We start from the raw sequence: 20,548 nt of genomic DNA on the forward strand, positions 1-20,548 counted from the left end.
ATCCTACTCAAGCTTCCTTAGAGATTTATTTTCTTGAGTCCTTCCCCTTTTTCACTCCATTATTTTGAGAATCAATTGATTCTTCATAAATAGAAAGGAATTCATTTCAACCTGTAGGCGAGGATATTAAAAATGAAAACAAAAAACAAATTCTTAAATAAAATGGAGTCGCAGTCTTGCATCTTTAGAAGTTACGCTACCTTTAGTAATTACAGTTTTTCGTCCTTAGCAGTTTTGTGCTAAATTTCAGCAATGTAACTTTGCACTGCACCTGTTAAAATATGTCCATGTAATTCAAGATATGTGAGCCTTATGGTCTTATCTTTCTCTCCCTTTTTCTCCTCCCCACCCCCCTTCTCTTTCTCTTAACTACAGACCTTTTACTAAGGTCCAAGAAATTAACCTTATTATATAGTTGAATAAAATGAAGCAATGGTATTATAATTTAATTTAAAAAACAATAAAAAATCAGGTCGTTGTAGCCCTCAATTTTAAGCTTGGTAAATATTCTCTCTAATCCCCAAATGACACTGGGCCAGGGGTGGGTTTCAACCGGTTCGCGGTGGTCCTTGCGAACCGGTTGGTCGCCGAACCCGGAAGTAAGTAACTTCCGGGAACGGCGAAGGGCGCGCCCGCCCGCGGTCCTTACCCGGTTTTGATGAGTTCTGCGCTTCCACGCATGCGCAGGACACATACAGCGCCTGCGCGATCGTCCAGGAGCAGCTGGAGCATCGCGCAGATGCTAGTATGCATGCGTGCACCGTGCGCGTGCATGAGGACGCCGCCAGCCCCGTTCCAACCGAACCGGTTGGAACGGGGCGAGAAACCCACCCCTGCACTGGGCATACCAAAGTGCCCAGATCTAACCCCCTTGGAGATGGTTAAGATCTCTCCTTATTTGAGTTGTGCTTTAAAAAAAAACCAGATTGAAAAAAAAAAAGAAACAGTAAAATGACATGCTGCCAAGTAAAGCAAAGCTGCGATTTTCAACATCATCTGCTTATAAAAATGTCCCAAGGTTCCTAATGGGACTTACAAACTTTCCCATAAAGTACACCTGTTACTTTGAGGGTATGGATAGCAGGGTCAAAAAAGTCAAGATGGCAGCCATAATTGTGTAATCGAAACCCTGTCCTCATTTACGTGCTTTGCGATACCCAGAAAAAGGAGCACATTTTTGATCAAACAGCGATGAGCATTGTTTTGACTTTTTTGAATAGCCATGGATACTTTTCCTGTAGGGAAGTGTTTTTTGGGGTGGGGTGTGGGGAGAGAAATGATCTGCGGAAAATTTTTTAGAGTGGCAAACAAATGTTTTAAAACATTCTGCTGGAGGGTTCCAAAGTTTCTTTTTCAAAGGACAGCAGTACTTTCTTGTTTTTTCTTTGAAAGATGTTTAGCATGTTTTTGAAGCTGAGCACATGCATGGAAGGTGTGTGAGTGAGCAAAGCGCATGCACGGAAGGCTGGGCACATGCACAAAACGGGCAGGTGCGCACGGGGTGAACTGGTGGTAACAAAATGTGAAACCTACCGCTGGTCCTGAAGGTGCTTTTTGAAAAGGCAACTGGACTTTCTTGTTTTTTTTTCCAGAAGCGAAACTGGATTTCGCTTCTCATCCGAGAAGTTTCTTCGGTTCTTCAGAACGGAACAATTCTTCAGGACTGGAGAAGCTTCTGGGATGAGAAGCTAAACGTCTTTCAAGGAAGAAAACAAGTCCAGTTGCCTTTTCAAAAATCACCTTCAGAACCAGCGGTGGGTTTCACATTTTGTTACCACCAGTTCACCCCGTGCGCACCTGCCCGCTTGGTGCATGCGCCCAGCCTTCCGCGGATGCACTTTGCTCACACATGTGTCTTCCATGCATGTGCTTGGCTTTAAAAACATGCCTAAATAGGACGGCATAGAGCCTGGACAGGTGGGCAGAGGCAGGGCCACCTACAATTTCCATTAGCGGTTCTGGTGAACTTGTCCAAACCAGCTGAATACTATCCCTTGTCAGGGCTACCATGACCTGCAACGTGCTCTACATGGGGCTGCCCTTGAAGAACATCTGGCGACTTCAGCTAGTCCAGAATGCGGCCACGCGAGTGATTGTGGGTGCACCTTGGTTCGCCCACATAACACCTATCCTCTGCGAGCTGCGCTGGCTACCTGTTGACCTCCGCGTGCGCTTCAAGGTGCTACTCACCACCCATAAAGCCCTTCATGGTAGTGGATCTGCGTACTTGAGAGACTGCCTCCTGCCAATTACCTCCTTGCGACCTATTAGATCGCATAGATTAGGCCTCCTCCGAGTTCCATCCGCCAGTCAGTGTCGACTGGCAACCACACGGAGGAGAGCCTTTTCAGTAGTAGCTCCGACCCTTTGGAACGATCTCCCCGTGGAGATTCGTACCCTCACCACCCTCCAGACCTTCCGCACAGCCCTCAAGATCTGGCTATCCCGTCAGGCCTGGGGATAAAGATCGTAATCTGTCTCCACCCGAATGATGAATGAATGTTGTGTACTATTTTTACTTATGTATTGTTTTATGTTTACTGTTTTGTACCCCCCTCCCTATATTTTGTAAGCCGCCCTGAGTCCGCTCAGGGAAAAGGCCTATAAATAATAATAAAACTAAAACTAAACTAAACTAAACCTGGACGGCTGAGAATCTCCATAGGCATTCTGATGAAGGGATGATATTCTGGTGTAGATGAGGGATTGTAACTGTTGTGGGAAAACAACATAACTAATTCCAAACTACTAAAAAGTCGACTACTCTGTCCCCCCATTAAGATCCAAAACTTCTACTCTCAGTTTTGCAGAGAAATTAAGCTCTTTCATCAGAGCTTATTTATTAGATTTTTTTTATCCTGCCTTTATCCTTTCATAAGGAATTCAAGACAAGGAACATAAAGAAAGCTCTTGACTTACAATCATTCTTTGTACAACCTTTCAAGGGTTAAAGTAGTATTGAAAAAAATGACTTGCTGTTGTTTGTCATACTCAGAGTTGAAGCATCCCCATAGTCACATGATCAAAATTTGGATCCAGGGCAACTGGCACATATTTATGATAGCTGCAGTGTCCCAGAGTCACGGGAACACCTTTTGCAACCTTCTGGCAAGCAAAGTTACTGGAAAAGCTAAATTCACTCTAGAACCATGTTACTAGCTTAACTGTAGTGATTCACTTAATGACTGTCACAATAAAGGTTGTAAAATGGAGCAAAACCCACTTAACAATAGAAATTTTGGGCTCGATTGTGGTTGTGAGTTGAGACTACCTGTACTTACTACTCCATCCTCTTCCTATTTTCTCCACAATCACAACTCTGTTAGGTAGCATAACCTGGGTACCTCCTCTGCAAAGTGATGCTCTTCATAGAACATAGAATCATAGGGCTGGAAAGGTCCTCAAAGGTCTTCTAGTCCAACCCTCCGTTCAAGGCATCCCATCATGCTTATTCCAAAGACTCAACTCACTCAAGAAAATGGAATAATCTTAAATGCTCTTGTTTAGGGAATAAAAGCCCACATCAGGGCTTCTCTGGCATAAAGAGGATTTCAATCCCATTTTAACTTGTTCAGGTTTAGAGCCTTGTATCTTCAATAATACTGCTAAACTAGATGCACTAGTACCCTGGACCGTGCCCCTATTGTGTATTTTATGGTCTACAACTGAGTAATGTTTACTAAATCACAATCTTTACTTTGTTCAGATGGCAGATTTATTCAGGATTAATCCTGGACCACCCATTTACCCCAGTTTTGCAGGAGAGATTAGTCATATAAACTAGATTTGCCCAATACTCCAGGCCTATGATGGAGAACCTATAGTACGGGTGCCACAAGGGGCATGCAGCACCCTCTTTGTGGGTATGCAAGCCATCACCCCAGTTCAACTCTGCTGCACATGTGTGTGTGCCTCCCACCAGCCAGCTGGTCTTTGGGTCTCTGCTGCGCATGTGGGGGGCGTGTGCAGGGCACCACATGCACAAGTGCAGCTGGGTGTGCATGCATAGGGGGCTGGTGGGCATGTGGTGCATATGCAAGGGGCATGTGCATGCATGGGGGTGTGGGGTGCATGTGGAGGTGTGGGGCGCATGCCCAGGGCACACATTGAATTTTGGGAGTTTGGGTGCATGTGCTTTGGGCACTCGGTCGGAAATGGTTAGCCATCACTGCTCTAGGCTGAAATCTGGATGGATGGATGGCTACAGGAATGCCCAATTCACTTAACATAGTTGATGCCAAAATTTATATGGTCAAGCAAGATAGTTGTTAAGTGAGTTTTGCCCCATTTTATGATCACTGCTGTTCAGCAAATCACTGCAGTTGTTAAATCAATAACATAGTTCAGTGAATCTGTCTATGGAGGTTCTCAGTCACAGTTGTCCCAAAAATGTTTTTCAAAAGGCAAGTGGACTTTATGGTTCTTCTTTGAAGACATTTTGCTTCTCATACAAGAAGCTTCTTCAGCTGTGCCTGGGTGGTAGAGAATGGAAGGATTTATACTCATTGCAGGCAGCTGGACATTTGAATTCTTTTAGAGTGTTTCAAGGTCACCGGGAGGCTTATCTGTGTCATCATTTGCACCTGAGTTGGTGTGGAGCCTTCTTGGAATTTCTTAAAGGACTGTGCTGTAGATTCGAGATTCAGTGAATCTGGCTTCTCCACCCACTTTGCTTATCAGGTCCCAAAAGGAGATGATCCTGTGTCACTGCAACCATCATAGATACATGCCAGTTGCCAAGCATCTGAATTTTTGCTTATGTAACCATGGAATGCTGCAATGGTCATAAGTGTGAAAAATGGTCATGCATCACTCTTTTTTTCAGTGACCTGTAACTTCAGGTGGCCACTAAGCAAATAGTTGTAAACTGGGGGCTATTTTGTGCTTGGGAAATTCGTGTGCCCTGAAAATGTAGCCTAACCTTTGTGGGACTTTTTCCTTTTAAATTAAGATGGCATGGAATTGTCGTGGCCTTTAAGGATGCTTGCAAGACTTAAGTTTGAGGGGACGGGGTAAAACTTCGTAGCAAAGCAAGGAACCCACCGAAACGGGATTAACTTTATGGAGCTGCTAGGGGAAAGAAAAAAACGCTTAAGAAGAGTGAACAATTTCCCCCCGCTCCCTGAGTTAATTGATTTTACAACGGAAGGGCTCTTTAATCAGGCTCCCAGGTAGTGGGCGTGGGGGGAAACGAGGCAATAAAAGCAATACCGGGCATAGCCTTGGCGGGGAGACAATCCGCCCTTTTTCTGCAACATGAGTGAGGCGAAGGGAGTGAGAGCCGCCGCCTGGCTGCGCTCAGGAGAGACGCCGAACAGGTGGCCACAGGCAGTTGCGGGCGCGCCAGGAAGGCAGCAGACGAGCAGCGAGCAGGCGTGCGTAGCGCTGTCGGCTCCCTCCCCTTCCCGGCCCGCAGCATGTGAACCCGTCGTCCAGTCCTCCGGAATAGCGGCACGATTCTGCCTCTTTGGTTGCCGCAGCGTGAGGCGCCCGCCCTCGGGCCGGGCTCCCGCTTGGCGCTGGTGGCCCAGCAAGAGCAAACGGCCCCCCAAAGATCAACCTCCCGTGACCGGCCAAAGCAGATTCGGGTGGAGAGAGTCGTTCAATCGCTTCTCTTGGAGGGCCGTGTCTGGAGGCAGATTTCAAAAAAAGATGAAAGTCACCGTTTGTTTCGGCAGGACCCGGGTGGTCGTGCCCTGCGGGGACGGGAACATGAAAGTTTTGAGTCTGATCGAACAAGCTCTCACCAGGTACAGGAAGGCAATCGCCAAGGTGAGTTGGGAACGCTCCCCGGGGCCGCGGCGGAGGCACCCGCTGTCGGAGGGAGGGGGCGAGCGCCTGGTTGAGGAGCGATGGGTTACAGAGAGAGAGAGGCGAAGAAGGCGCAGCCGGAGGAGGAGGGAGGGAGTGAGGGAGTGAACGAGGGCGCCTGGGATCAATATGGCGCTTCCTGGAAGGGGGAGGGAGGCAAGGCAGGAGAGGAAAAGTGGTGGCTGAAGGGGCTTCAGGCTGATCGCTTGGCGGGCGCGAGGAGAGGGACCGCCGAGGGACTCTCCTCTCCTCCCTCGCCCCGCCGATCTTTTGGGCGCGTTTGTGGGACGCGCGAGCCAGAGGTGAAAAAGCTCCCTGAGGAAGCGGGGAAAAGAGAGTTGGGAGAGCTGCGGCCGCTTCCTCGCTTCCCTCCCTTTCACCTCGGTAAACTTTCCAGCGTCGCCGCCGAGCTCCTGTAGCTTTCAGCCGGCTGGGAAGCCAGCCGAGAGCGCGGGCGAGGAAACCCGCAGCTCTCCGCCAGGGGTTGGTGTGGTCGGGTGCGTAGTTCCATCCGCTTTGTGGAGCAAGCCGAGATTTGTTTCCGAGACCGGGCGGAGAGAGATACACAGTTGCGAAGGGTCGCGGGTGACGTCTGGGGCCTCAACTCTTTGTTGTTTAGGTGCCGGGGAAACCCGCAAGTGCCCCGCCAGCAGGCCTGTAGCTTTCCTCCTCCTCCCGCTGACTTGCCTCTCCACTCGTCCCCGAAGCTTTGGGGAGCCTCTCGTGCCTTTCTCTTCCCGGCCAGATCACGGGTGGGATTAAGCTCTTCGTCGGTCTCCTCGCAGTGAACGTTGGGATCTGTACGGTGCTCTACTGCATCGGTACCAAAGACGACCATAGCTTTGCACAACATGCGACCGCGGTCGTAACACGCACGCACTTTTAGCCTGCTCTTTTCCCCCACTCCGTTCCCGGTGTGCAAGTTTCTTCTTCGGGTGGTAATTCCTGCACGATTTCAAATCCAGCCCCAGGCTTTCTAAGCCAGTCCAGGCCCAAGGTGGGGGGAAAAGTGGTGGTGGTGGTGAAACTGGAAAATAAACATTAAACAATCATGGAGTCCACATGCTTTTTAGGGAGAACCGTGTTTGGTGGAGGTTTCTTTGTGTTTGAAGAAATTCTGTGCTCCCACCTCATTTTAGTTAAACATAAACACTAGCAACACATGAGTTGGATAACTATTTCTAAAGTGGGGGGATTATTGGAGAAAAAGAACCCCTTTGCTTTGGTTATAGTGTAGGCCAAGTTTAACACAGGAATAGTATTTTTTCCCCTGCATTTTTAGAAAAGCAGCCCATGTGCAAGACTATTTGTCTCTTGAGAAGGGAAGGGCAAATGGTAAGCCACTCTGGAGATGGGGCTCTCATTTACATGGTTATCTCCTGGAAACACAAGCAACCAGTGAATGGGCTGTTCCTTTAAGTGTTAAAAGTGTAGGAGCAGTTTGTCTAGGACAGTTGCTCTTAATCATACAATCTAACTTGCCTTTCTGGCTTGTAGAAGCTTGTTTCGATGTTTATTAATTTTTGCAGTTCTGATACCAAGGATGTGTTGAGAAAGAAAGAAAGCAACATTGATGAAATCCTGTAACTTTCCTTGGGCTGATTATATTTGCCTGCAAATTTTCACCCTGGAGATTGTTTACTTCTAGGTCCTTCCATTTTGCTGAAAAAGTGGAGGATGGTTTTAGGGTAGCTGTAGACAACACACAATGGCATGAAATATTTGGAGCTAATGTGCTCCTTTCTGCCTTTCTGAGTGGAAAGTTCTACTCTGAAAGTATAAATGTATTTTTTTATTTTGTTTTGTTACCATGTTCCTTGTCCAAATTCATGGACTTTAGTGCAGAGATAGTGAAGTAGAATAAAAAGTTTGTGGACAAAGTCAAAAGGCTGGGGGATGGGGGATGGCTACTGAAGAAAATGAAATGTGACCCTTGAACCTGAAAAATCAAGTCTAAATAGTTATTTAGAGGTATGTGTTAGTGTACTGAACCATCACACAAAGTTCAATAATCATAATCTTGTTATGAAAAGGAAAATTGATTTCCAGGAAAAGATAGGCTTGGAGGACCTGCTGACAGAAACGGCAGGCTACTTGTTGAAAAAGGAATTCTGCTCTTCACTATACAAAATTATGAAAAGCAGTGTATGTTTTCATCCAATGAGAGACACACAAATGACTTTCTATTCTAAAATAGGTAAATTAATCCCTCACCAATGTGTCATAAATGCATCAAAATTACAATTCCAAAATTCTGACAGGCAATTCTGCCAGCATGATAATGAATTCTAGGCGTTGCAATCCCCACCATATTGAGAGAAGACCAGATTGGGAAATAAAGTTAAATTGAGAGACGATCAATGACCTGATTTAGGCATCTCACTGGACCATGCTTTAATGGTGGTTTGTTATATAAAGTCAAAGTTGACTGGGTTTGGACAGCAAATAAAACATGGATTATAAAACTGAAGCAGCTGAGTTCATACTGGTTGCTAGATTATAATCCAACCAACTGTATTTAGGGTTAATGTGGTCCAGCCTATGTTTACTAATCTATTCCTTTAGGTCTTCCATAGTGCACTCATGACCACTCTTAATTTAGTTCATGCACTTTGCTTCTGTGGTCCTTTTCTATTTCCTTCCACTTCCCCTTGCATTAACAGACTTCTCCACACAGTTACATATTTGCATAATGTATCTAAAGTATGATAATTTGAGCTTGGTCATTTGTGCCTTTGCTGCAATGTTTTTCAAACTTGGAAGCTTTAAGATATTTGGACTTTTCCATACCTGGCTGGGGAGTTCTGGGAGTTGAAGTCCACACATCTTAAAGTCGTCAAGTTTGAGAAACACTATTCTAGTGATAATAGCACACATTTTAAACAGGTATAGTAAGAGGTGGGTTGCTGCCAGTTCTGAGGCTCCGCCTACCTGCCCAGACACTCATGCACATGCGCACATGCCCAAACCAGTAGCAAAAAAATAGGCAACCCACTTCTGGGTATAGTACATACATATTTTATTGTTGCAACCTTATATTTAAGTTAAACTAGAGAACAATCATTGAATGTTCCTATTGACTTGATGTCTTAATAAGACAAGTGTCCCTTAAATTTAAGCCTTTACTTTTGAATTTCTGTATATGCCAAATGTATTTAATACGTGGGTATTCTCTAATATCTAGATATAGTCCAGATTTGCAGAAGATTCTGTATTACAGTTTTTATATATTTAAACATGGATATTTTGAAGGAAATATCTCTGTATTTTCCTTGAGTGAGAAGTCTGCGCATTGTACTTCAATCGATCTCTTAACGCTAGAAGCATCAATTGCTGAGTTTTAAAACATTTCCTCAAATGGATAATTTGGCTTCTAAACTATTGTATGCTCCCATCTTTATGAAATGTTACTTTTATTACTTCAGGCAAGAAAATAGTAAACATGGTGCACAGTGTATTTAACCTGACTCAGAAACAATGTTCTGGTTTTCTGGATGGTAAAAATTGCCATATACTTGTACTTGAATAATAAACTTTTGAACTGTTCCTGGTGTGTTTCAGGTATAAACTAGAGGAAGTTTATTCAAAATGTTTGGATTAATTTTCAACGGTGTCATAAATAATAATGTGCAGTAATAAGTTTGCATTTTAAATAATTGTTAGCGTCTAATATGGTGCATGAATTTTGTCTTCATTGTTAAAGGGATGGCCATAGCACACTATGTGAATACAAACCCCAAATCAGATCTGAGGTTCATCAAACCTAGCATTCTGCATTATGACTACAGCATTCCAATATTTCAAGCAGCTTTTCCAACTTTATCTGGATATTCTGGGAGTTTTATTTGGGATCCCCCACAGAGGAGAATTTATCTTCCATTGCATTATGACTTTTTGCTTTAGATTAAATTGTAAAAAGTGTTGAATGCTGATGTTTAAAAATAATTATCTATTTCAATCATACATATTTATAAATACATGCCCTTACATGCATTTGTGTATTTATAAACACACACATCATATTTTAAAATATCACGTAACAAAATAGATATGTTTTAAGATTTCAGCTGCTGAACCTCAGAACCTGGTTCAAAAGTCTTTATCAAGTACTGCAGATAAAACTAATTGCAAATGTAATGTTTTTCTCATAAGCAATTTAAATTTACAGGTAAAGCTTGATTTACAACTGGTAAGCTATAAGTTTACAACAAGCAGCTGTTTGAAGTTATGACAAACCTACCTAGGGATATTTCCAGTCTATATTCAAAGTTATAATGGCTGCTTTACTTGCCCCTTCAGTCATGTGACTGCACTTCAAATTCTTGGCAATTGGGTTGCACTTGGGACACTGCTGGAATATCCCATGATCATGTGACAATATTTTATGATGGTTTTGTTGAAACCTAACATTAACTTCTGGTTTTCACAAAACTCAGTCCATTGTGGACCATTTAATGACCATGGCATTTGCTTTACAGTTGCCATTTCTGCATAATGACCTCCATAGAAAAGGTCATAAGATTGGGTTGATCATGTGACCAGCCTGTTATACGGCTGTCAAGACTTACGACCTAATGGACAGGTTCCATGCCTAATGCTTGCATAGGGATTTAGTTCCCATTAGAAATCCTTATGACTATATGTGTTTGCAACCTGAGATTTACACATTTACTTGAGAAGAAAGCCTTGTGGTCTATAGCAGCTTATTTTGGGAACTTATTTATATGTAAAACAACACAGAGCTCAACACTAATATAACACACATCTCAATTGTAGGATCAGGTTTGTCTCAGAAATGTATTGAATTACTGTTCTATTTTTCCTTCCGATATAATTATGTGAATGCAGGCTGTCAGAGGAGTATTTTTTCAAATTAAGAAGCAGAGCTGTATTCTCAAGAGCTGATAATGCTTTTGTAGGAAGCAGTGCTCCAAAAAAATTAAACCTAGTATCATGCAAATTACATCTTTTGTTATGGTTAGAAGGAACCTTTTATGATAGGAAAATGAAAAGTTAATTACATGGCAGGAGACAGAACTTGCTGTAAACAAGAAGACTTAACACAATCAGGTATGGTTAAATATACTTTTTTTTTTGCTTTGTTTTATAATCAAGAACAGATTGAATCATTTTTCATCCCTCTCCTCCACATTTTTAATTGTGGACTCAGACATACACCAATTATTAAAAAAAAGACTGAATGCGGGATGGATGGTAAGACTAAGGCTTCATATATTATATGTATGTATGACATTGATGGAGCTTATGTCCAAGCAAATTTGTCACTGAGGCTTAGACATAAATGCCTTTCGGAGTCATAGATATTTTGGATATGTATCTATGTGTCTTTGTGTGTGTTTGTGTATATGATCAAGCATTCTCCATAATGACCTATGGAGGTCATTATGCAGAAATGGCAACTGTAAAGCAAATGCCATGGTCATTAAATGGTCCACAATGGACTGAGTTTTGTGAAAACCAGAAGTTAATGTTAGGTTTCAACAAAACCATCATAAAATATTGTCACATGATCATGGGATATTCCAGCAGTGTCCCAAGTGCAACCCAATTGCCAAGAATTTGAAGTGCAGTCACATGACTGAAGGGGCAAGTAAAGCAGCCATTTTTGAATGCTTCAAAAATAATCACAAATTATAGTTTATACAAATCTTTAAACCCCAAATACTGATGTCACTTGAGAATACTCCATTCTCAGTTGTATAAAGGCAAAGCTTCCCCTCGCACATATGCGCTAGTCGTTCGCGACTCTAGCAGGTGGTACTCATCTTCGTTTCAAAGCCGAAAAGCCAGCACTGTCCAAAGATGACTCCATGGTCATGTGGCCGGCATGACTAAATGCCAAATGTGCACGGAACACTGTTACTTTCCCACCAAAGGTGGTTCCCATTTTTCTACTTGCATTTTTACATGCTTTCGAACTGCTAGGTTGGCAGAAGCTGGGACAAGTAATGAGAGATCACTCTGTTATACATCGCTAGGGATTCAAACCGCCGACCTTTCTGATCGACAACCTCAATGTCTTAGCCACTGAGCCACCCCGTCCCTTTGTTTTTCAAATTGCCAAGAATTTGAAGTGCAGTCACATGACTGAAGGGCACATGTAGCAACCATCAGAACTTTGAATCCAGATTGCAAGTTATCCCTAGGTTTTGTCATAACTTTAAACAGCTGCTGGTTGTAGACTCAGTTGTATACTAGTGTGTGTATCTTCAGCTCAGGTGACTTGTGTGACTGCCTGAACAAATCCCTGCTTGGCAAAGGTTTTAGAAGTGATTTGCTCGGACCTTCTTCCTGAGAGAGAAATTGGCCCAAGATGAGTCTCGAACTCGTGGTCTCTCAGTTTGCAGCCTGATACCTTAAAAAATACACTAAACTGCCACTTTGTATGCTAGATGGAGCTTCAAACAGATGGCTGGATATTACCACCTATAGTCAAACTACAATTAGCATGAGATACTGTTCTGAAATCTGACTTTGGCATGCTTTTTTTTCATCCATTTAACTTAGTTGCCCTGCCAGGTTTTCAAGGTTTGCAAAGAACAACATCAGAGGGAATTCTTATCTTTCTGGAGAAGGTGAGAAAACAGCATGGAGGTTATTAAAATTCCTTCTTTCAGTGCTTCAACCTTCACCCTTTCAGTTTCTTCAGTCAGTGCTTTTATTGCAGTGTTTCTCCCCCCCCCCACAATCATCACTTTAGTTTCTTTTTCATAGTTCATATAAATTTCTGCTACCTGGATGAGCTCATATTTAACTTATCTTTTCCCATGTAGCTCTTAATTAATACAAGAGCTGGTTTTTGTATTTAATAGTTTTTTTTTCTATTTAACAAATTAATGGTTTTTATACTTGATGTGGGCTAATTTTTAGATTCTGCTCTTGAAAGTGTTGCCTTTTGCTAAGAGTTAACATGAACAAAAGCAAATTAAAACCACCTTTATTTTCAAACAGCTGCTCAGTGAAGTCTCTTATTACACCACCTTAAGTTGCTTTTGTTTGGAAAGGTAGAATTTTGGTTGGCCAAGATACACAGGTTTCTACAATATCTGCCAGCAAGTTTGGTATATTGTCCTTCACAGCATAAAAAGCATGTAAATTCCATCCTTGTTGATTCACAGCCCAGCTTAGTTTCTTGTATAACTGGTTTTTGGTTCTGTGGGAATTATACCTGTTTAAATTATTTTGAACAGCATTAATTTAACAGCATAAAGGACAGAATTGTGCGGTTGTCAGTACACGTTCAAAATTTGACTAAAATGATGCTTTGGTGATATAGATGCTAAAACAGCTTCTTATGATAGGAACGGAAGATTTACGTAGTTACGATGGTGCTGAACAAGGAAGATTGTGACTGGTCCTTGGAGTTTTGGCTGTTGCAGAGTTCCCACAGTGACAAGACTGGGATCCGGTTGTTTGGGTGCCCATCTCAGAATTATGACATCACAGCCAGCTGTGGTTATGAGCTCACTATTTTCTGGCTTCCCCACTGACTTTGCTTGTGGCAAACTGGCAGGGAAAGTCACAAATAGCTTCCATGAGTTGCTTCTGCTGGTTTTTCTTCCAAGCTGCCCCACTTTGCAGTTTGAAATCCCTTGGGTTTCTGTTGCACCCACTTGCCTGCTTCTGTTCTGTAATGCCCACCTGCATTCACTATATATGACACTCTTGCATCAGCCTGCTTGGTACAATTCAAGCCATATGAAATTTTTTTCTTCTCGACCTGCATGGTCTCTGGATGACATTGGCAACTGGGACTGCTATGATAGTTGCTAAGTGATGGGGTCATGTGATGCTATGCTTTACGATTGCATCACTTAGCAATGGAAATTCCAGTCCCATTTTGAGGTCATAACCTGAGGACTATTTGTAATCGTTTCAATGCTGCTTAGGACCATTTGAAAATAGGCTCTTTGGGGAAAAGACTTAAACAAATTGGAAATGAAATTTGTTCTGTCCCTTGGCCCAAATCTTTACGACTTAGTTGAAGTCTGCCATTTCCTTTTTTTCCCTTAATTAAAATTAACCTCGTAATTTTTGTTCATCTTTATCTACTCTTGAATCCAAGGGAATAAAGCTATTAATATCTTCTCCAGAATTAGCAGAATGTCCATTGAACACATTGTTCGAAACTCTGCTTTCTAACTATGTTATCCTGTTTTACTCATATAGTGGACTTAAAAGCCGTTGCTTTTTCCCCTTAGACGGTGGAAATCATTTGCATATTTCAGGTTGTTTGTATATTTTGACCAGTTTTGATTTCAGCTGTCATTTCTATTTGAGGGTTTAGGGATGTTTTTTGAAGGAGAGAAGGATGCCTTTGAGTCAGTTTTGACTCCTGATAACTGCCTGGAGTACTCCCTGAAGTTTTCTTGGCAAGATTTCAGAAGTAGTTTGCCCTTACCTTTTTCTTAGGACTTGAGAGGGAGGAACTGGCCAAGGTCACCCAGCTGGCTTGGTGCCTAAGCAGGACTAGACTTAACCATTATTTCAAATTGCCTCCTTGTTCAAGTTCTACTGTTCTTCAGATTTTAATTAAACAGATGGGTGGGCCAGTATATATCTTTGTTTTACTTCGTTTTCTTTTGTGAGCTAGTTTATTTCTCTAAATATAATTATTATAGTAGCTTTTTGTTTAGGATAGAAATGCCTCAAAAGAAGAATCAACTGTCTGGTTATTTGTTAGCAATAGCATTAGACTTATATACTGGTCCACAGTGTTTTACAGCACTCTGGGTGGTTTACAGACTTAGCATATTACCCCCAACAATCACTGTTTTCACTTTATCGACCTCAGAAGGATGGAAGGCTGAATCAGGATTGAACTCCTGGCGGGCAGAGTTAGCCCGCAATACTGCATTATAATCTCTACTGCTATGGCTCTAGCCTTAATATATTCCATGTTCTGGCACAGTTTAACCAAAATCAGTGAAACAAAGGTACATTTTGCTCTGATACTCGTATTTGTTTCCCCATTATCCAACTTACCTTGAATACCTGCTATCTGATTGCAGGTCCTTCTGCCTTTTCTAAAATCTGCTGGTTCCTTTGACAATTTTGTCGTCTTTATAAGATCTTACATGAAACTTTGCATTGATTGAAATTGATTCGGTATTTGGTCCTCATATTGTCATTTATTTATTAAATTTGTCAGGCAACTATGAGAAGCACTTGTGTCTCTTTTCTTAGGTTTAAATGTATATATCAATCTTTTCCAATCTGCAAGTCACACAACTTGTATCGTATTTGTTGATGTAGGAACAAAACAGAGTAACAGATTTTGAAGTGACTTTGGAGGTCTTCTAGTCCAACTCTCCTCACACAGGAAACCCTTCATTATACCAGATAAATGGCTGTTTCCAACTATGATTACCTAGGTCTTAATAGGGTAGACGTCCTTGATGTTGCATTTTGCACTTCTTGCAGTTCCCATAGAATTATTTAGTGTCTTTCACTATTACATTTGTAATAGTTTACAAGCTATATGTCATTTAACTTCATGGCTCTTTCCAACTTCAGCATTTCACGTAATTTACAGCATGCTACACAAATTACAAATAAATTCATTTTGATAGTTAGGCGTATTGGCTTGTGTGTGTTATGATGGCATGGTGATCAGTTTCCAGATTGGCATTCAATTCTTTCGTTTTCATAGAACAAATATATTACTATGCTATATTAAAGAAAAAGCACTCCTTTACAATCCTAAGCATCATTATTTGAGAATATGCCTCAATAAACACTATTAATTTCCTAAGACTAAAGGTAAAGGTTCCGCTTGCACATATGTGCTAGTTGTTCCCGACACTAGGGGGCAGTGCTCATCTCTGTTTCAAAGCCAAAGAGCCAGCGCTGTCCGAAGACATCCCTGTTACATTCCCATCAAAGGTGCTTCCTATTTTTCTACTTGCATTTTTACATGCTTTTGAACTGCTAGATAGGCAGAAGCTGGGACAAATAACAGGAGCTCACTCCATTATGCAGCACTAGGGATTCAGACCGCCGAACTGCTGATCTTTCTGATTGACAAACTCAGCGTCTTAGCCACTCAGCCACCGCATCCCTTAGACTACAAATTTATATGTTATGTGGTTTGAAGAGATGTATTGGATACATTTATTGCTGAGCAATAAATGTATCCAATGCTTGCATGTAGTTTCGTTCACAAATCTTAATTTTATTTGGCAAATGTTTTAGCAGCTTTGGGTTTAGGGAGTAGCAGCTTCATTGGTTGTTTTTCCAATAATATGTTCCAGATGTATTGTGAGATAAAAGGAGATGTTTAAGCAAAGCCTTTGTAGTTTCTATCCTTCTCTAAATAGCCCATTGTTTACCCAAAAGTCTATAATTTTTCTTATTTAAAGGTGGTGCAGTGCTTAGAATGGAAAAGAGCTTATTTTCGCAAACACACTTGGTTTCAGTCATATAAGTAGCGACCAAATGTAACCATTGACCCCTACATTCTAGCTAAAAGATATGACATGGCTAAACCAACGTTTGTTTGGTTTGTTCAATAAGACACAAGTGGTAAAAGTTAAAAAATAAAACACCTTTTTTTTTTTGCCTGGGAAATTCCCTTCATTGCAGCCTGAGTTTCAGGAGACATGTTTGTTATGGAAAGACAAGTGGAAGGCTGCAGTTTTGGTTTAGATGATATGTATGTGTTTTATAGTGGGGACATGGTGGCTCAGTGGCTAAGACACTGAGCTTGTTGATCAGAAAGATTGGCAGTTCCCCGGTTTAAATCCCCAGTGCCGTGTAATGGAGTGAGCTCCTGTTACTTGTCCCAGCTTCTGCCAACCTAGCAGTTCAAAAGCATGTAAAAATGCAAGTAGAAAAATAGGAACCACCTTTGGTGGGAAGGTAACAGTATTCCATACACTTTCAGTGTTTAGTCATGCTGGTCACATAACCACAGAGAACGTCTTTGGACAGTGCTGGCTCTTTGGCTTTGAAACGGAGAGGAGCATCGCCCCCTAGATTCAGGAACAACTAGCACATATGTACGAGGGAAATATTTACTTATGTGTTTTATGTGGGTGCTTGAATTTTTAAAGAGACCTGGTAGTCTTAATATATACATTTTGCCTGCACTGAAAAATCACTGCTGAATTGCAGTCATATAGCCTAAAGATTTTGTGAGATGTAAAATTGAGCTTACAAAGTCGTTCCACTAACCCTGGCATACAAATCAGTTTCTTAACTGAAAACATTGAAGAATCTGCAAGACAATTGAGTAGAGAGAGATGAAACAAATGTCAAAATTTTAGAAAATAAAATAGAAATAATAAACAGAAGAAATGCAAATATTCTCAAGATGAAAAAAGGATATGAATAATGGATTACTTTTAGGTTTACAAGAGAAAGAATCCTTAGTGAGACTAAGAATATGTATTGGACAACTTGGTGCAAATAGTAAGTAGATATTGTACTGTTGAAGCCTTGCATTTTTTTCTTAGGCAGGGAAGAAGATATGGATGGAGAGTAGATTGTACAATAGATTTAATGTCAAGTCAATATATATTTGTTTTTGTAGATTTTCATGGGTGCAGGTATGCTGGTCTTGTTGTATTCGGGTCTTTTCCCATGAAAGATTGAGATTGTCCTGGCAACGTTTCAGCGAGGTCTCACTCGCCATCTTCAGGCTGGGTTTTGGGCTTAAAGTGTGATCGGAGCTGCCATCTTTCTATAAATCTTGGTGTGTGTGTGTGTGTGTGCAGTGCTGGCTTTGTTTCAGTAAGTGGAATGATTGGTTGTATATTTGTATCATGATTGGTTGATTGGTGCTGGCTGTGTGTCTGTTATTGTTTCATGTTGTAATGGCCTGGGTGGTGGATGCCTACCAGACATCTGGAAACCAGCCTTAGACAACAAACGAGTACCACCCACCACCCAGGCCATTACAACACGAACACTCCCACCAAGATTTATAGGAAGACAGCAGCTCCAATCACACTTTAAGCCCAAAACCCTGTGTGTGTGTGTGTGTGTGTGTGTGTGTGTGTGTGTGTGTGTGTGTATGTATGTATGTATGTATGTATGTATGTATGTATGTATGTATATATATATATATAAGATTTTACAACCCCCGGTATGCCCAAATATGGGAGGAAGATCACTATGCCCAAATATGGGTATGCCCAAATATGGGAGGAAGATCACTACTTCCATTCTCTGTCCTTCGGCTCGTCACAAGAGACCATCCAGGCAGAAACCCAATATTTTTACTGTTGCCTTTTTGTTATATTTGTTGTATTTGTGCTGATAGATCAGATATCTTTCACCCTGGCTTGGCTGATAACGGATCAGAGCCTGTGGCCTAATGGCTAAGACGTCTGCCTAATATGTAATATAGCCCAGGTTCAAATCCCAGTAAGGGTATGGCTAGCTGATGAGAGCTAAATAGCTTGAAATAGATCTATACTAGTCTCCCTTTATTTATTTATCAGCACAAATACAACATATATATATATATATATATATATATATATATATATATATATATATATATATATATATATATATATATATATATATATATATATATATATATATATATATATATATATATATATATATATATATATATATATATATATATATATATATATTTAAAGTCACAACCCCTGGTATGCCCAAATATGGGAGGAAGATCACTACTTCCATTCTCTGTCCTTCGGCTCGTCACAAGAGACCATCCAGACAGAAACCCAATATTTTTTACTGTTGCCTTTTTGTTACATTTGTTATATTTGTGCTGATAAATAAATAAAGGGAGACTAGTATAGATCTATTTCAAGCTATTTAGCTCTCATCAGCTAGCCATACCCTTACTGGGAATCGAGCCTGTGCTGTATTGCTTCTTAGGCAGATGTGTTAACCACTGAGCTACAGAGCTCGACTCCTTATCAGCCAAGCCAGAGTGAAAGGTATATATTTAAAGTCACAACCCCTGTCCAATATAGATTTCTTGCTGAAAATATAACTCAGTTAATGATCTTTGGACTTACCAATGGAATGTAATGTAATTTGAAACCTGGGGAAGTGATATTAAGTTTGTAACTGCTGTAAATACAATTGGAAGTCACTTCCTTAAATATCTTATTATTTTTTCTTTTTTCCTTTCTCTTCCGTTTCCTGCATTTTCTGTTCTTTCCTTATATTTTTCTTCCTCCCCCACTCTTAATCTTATTTTACATTATCTTTTATTATCGTTAAAATCTTTAATAAGATTTTTTAAAAAAAACATGGGTTACAAGATCAGCTTGTTAAACCAACACCAAACAAATCACAGTAAGTGAGATGTCAATATGCGTGAAGCCAATTTAGGGACTCTGAGAAAGCATAGCAGAAGTGGTATTCAGCAGGTTCTGACCAGCTCTGGAGAACCCATAGTGAAAATTTTGAGTAATCTGGAGAACCGGTATATACCACCTCTGGCTGGCCCTGTACCATGGGAAGGGAAAGTAGATTTTACAGTATCCTTCCCCTGCCATGCCCACCAAGCTACGCCCACCAAGCCATGCCCCCAGAACCGGTAATAAAAAAATTGAATCCCACAACTGAAGAACAGCATGCATGCATGCATGCATGCATACATACATACATACATGCATACGCAGAAACCTTATGCTTGTAATCTTAAAGAAGCCCCTTTGAAAAATGGTGCAGATGTTTTCAAGGTAAGAAGCATAATCCAAGACCTTGGGGTCTAAATAATGTTTCTGAAAGAAGTAACAGTTAGCAAAAGTCTTTTTACATGTCATTCTTAGCAGCGCAAATGCAATTGAATTTGCATTTACTTACATACTTAGGGCTGGAGAGTCTTAAAATATTACAAAAAGAGCCATTTAATAACACTAGCAGAATATAATAACTGAAAGCACTTAACAGGAGCCAAACGGATCTTTTATAATATAAAGCCCCTCTACTTATGACCTCGGCTGAACCCAAACTTTCTGTTGCTAAGCGAAACATTTATTAAGTGACATTTGCCCATTTTATGAGCTTCCTTGCCGTAGCTGTTAAGTGAATCACTGCACTTGTTAAATTAGTAATTCCGTCTGTTAATTGAATCTGGCTTTGCTTCCACATTGACTTTGCTTGTTGGAAGTTCACAAAAAATGACCACATTATGAAGGGCTGTCAAAAATATGAGTCATTTTCCAAGAGTTTTTGATCATGTGACCATGAGGATACTATAACAGTCAGAAGTATAAAAAAAATGGTCATAAGGCACTTTTTTCAGTACGGTTGTAATTTTCAATAGTCACTAACTGAACTGTTGTAAGTTGAGGACTAGTATGTCCCAATTGATTGCCCTCATGGTGGGTGGTTTTAAAACAACATTAATGTGATGAACAAATAAGTACTTTTTTGATAAAGGGAAAAGTATGCTAATAGAAATCTGCATTCTTCGCTAGTTTATTTTCTCTTTGTCATCTTCTTGGATCAGTGAGCTGAGAGATAAATAATAAAAAAGAATATTTGTAGCGGAAGATTGAACAGTGGGGTCCTTAGTGATCTCTAGGCTTTATTGTTTTCTTGCAGATGTTTCATTACCTATTTAAGTAACATAATCAGTGAACTATTGAATAATGAAAGAAAACAACAAAGCTTATAGAGCACCAAGGGTCCAGATAAATAAAGGTAAAAGTAAACAGATGTGCTAGTCGTTCCTGACTCTAGGGGTTGGGCCTCATCTCAGTTTCAAAGCTGA

General features: G+C 41.0%; 1 protein-coding gene across 3 annotated transcripts in view; it reads left to right on the forward strand.

Moving 5' to 3' along the window:
- Positions 1–5,339: 5,339 nt before the first annotated feature.
- The window catches only part of PARD3 (par-3 family cell polarity regulator), a 602,045-nt gene continuing 586,836 nt past the window's right edge, over positions 5,340–20,548 (forward strand). The window contains exon 1 of one of the 3 annotated variants that reach the window (XM_087712541.1): positions 5,340–5,772. In XM_087712541.1, coding sequence (XP_087568667.1) covers positions 5,653–5,772 — 120 coding nt within the window. In that variant the 5' untranslated portion in view covers positions 5,340–5,652. The remainder of the gene's footprint in view (positions 5,773–20,548) is intronic. The other 2 variants (XM_087712540.1, XM_087712538.1) reach the window with 2 other exon arrangements.

Source organism: Thamnophis sirtalis, unplaced genomic scaffold (genome assembly GCF_051295495.1).
Source record: "Thamnophis sirtalis isolate CommonGarterSnake01/CBP01778 unplaced genomic scaffold, rThaSir2_p1.2 scaffold_4, whole genome shotgun sequence".
Lineage (NCBI taxonomy): Eukaryota > Metazoa > Chordata > Lepidosauria > Squamata > Natricidae > Thamnophis > Thamnophis sirtalis.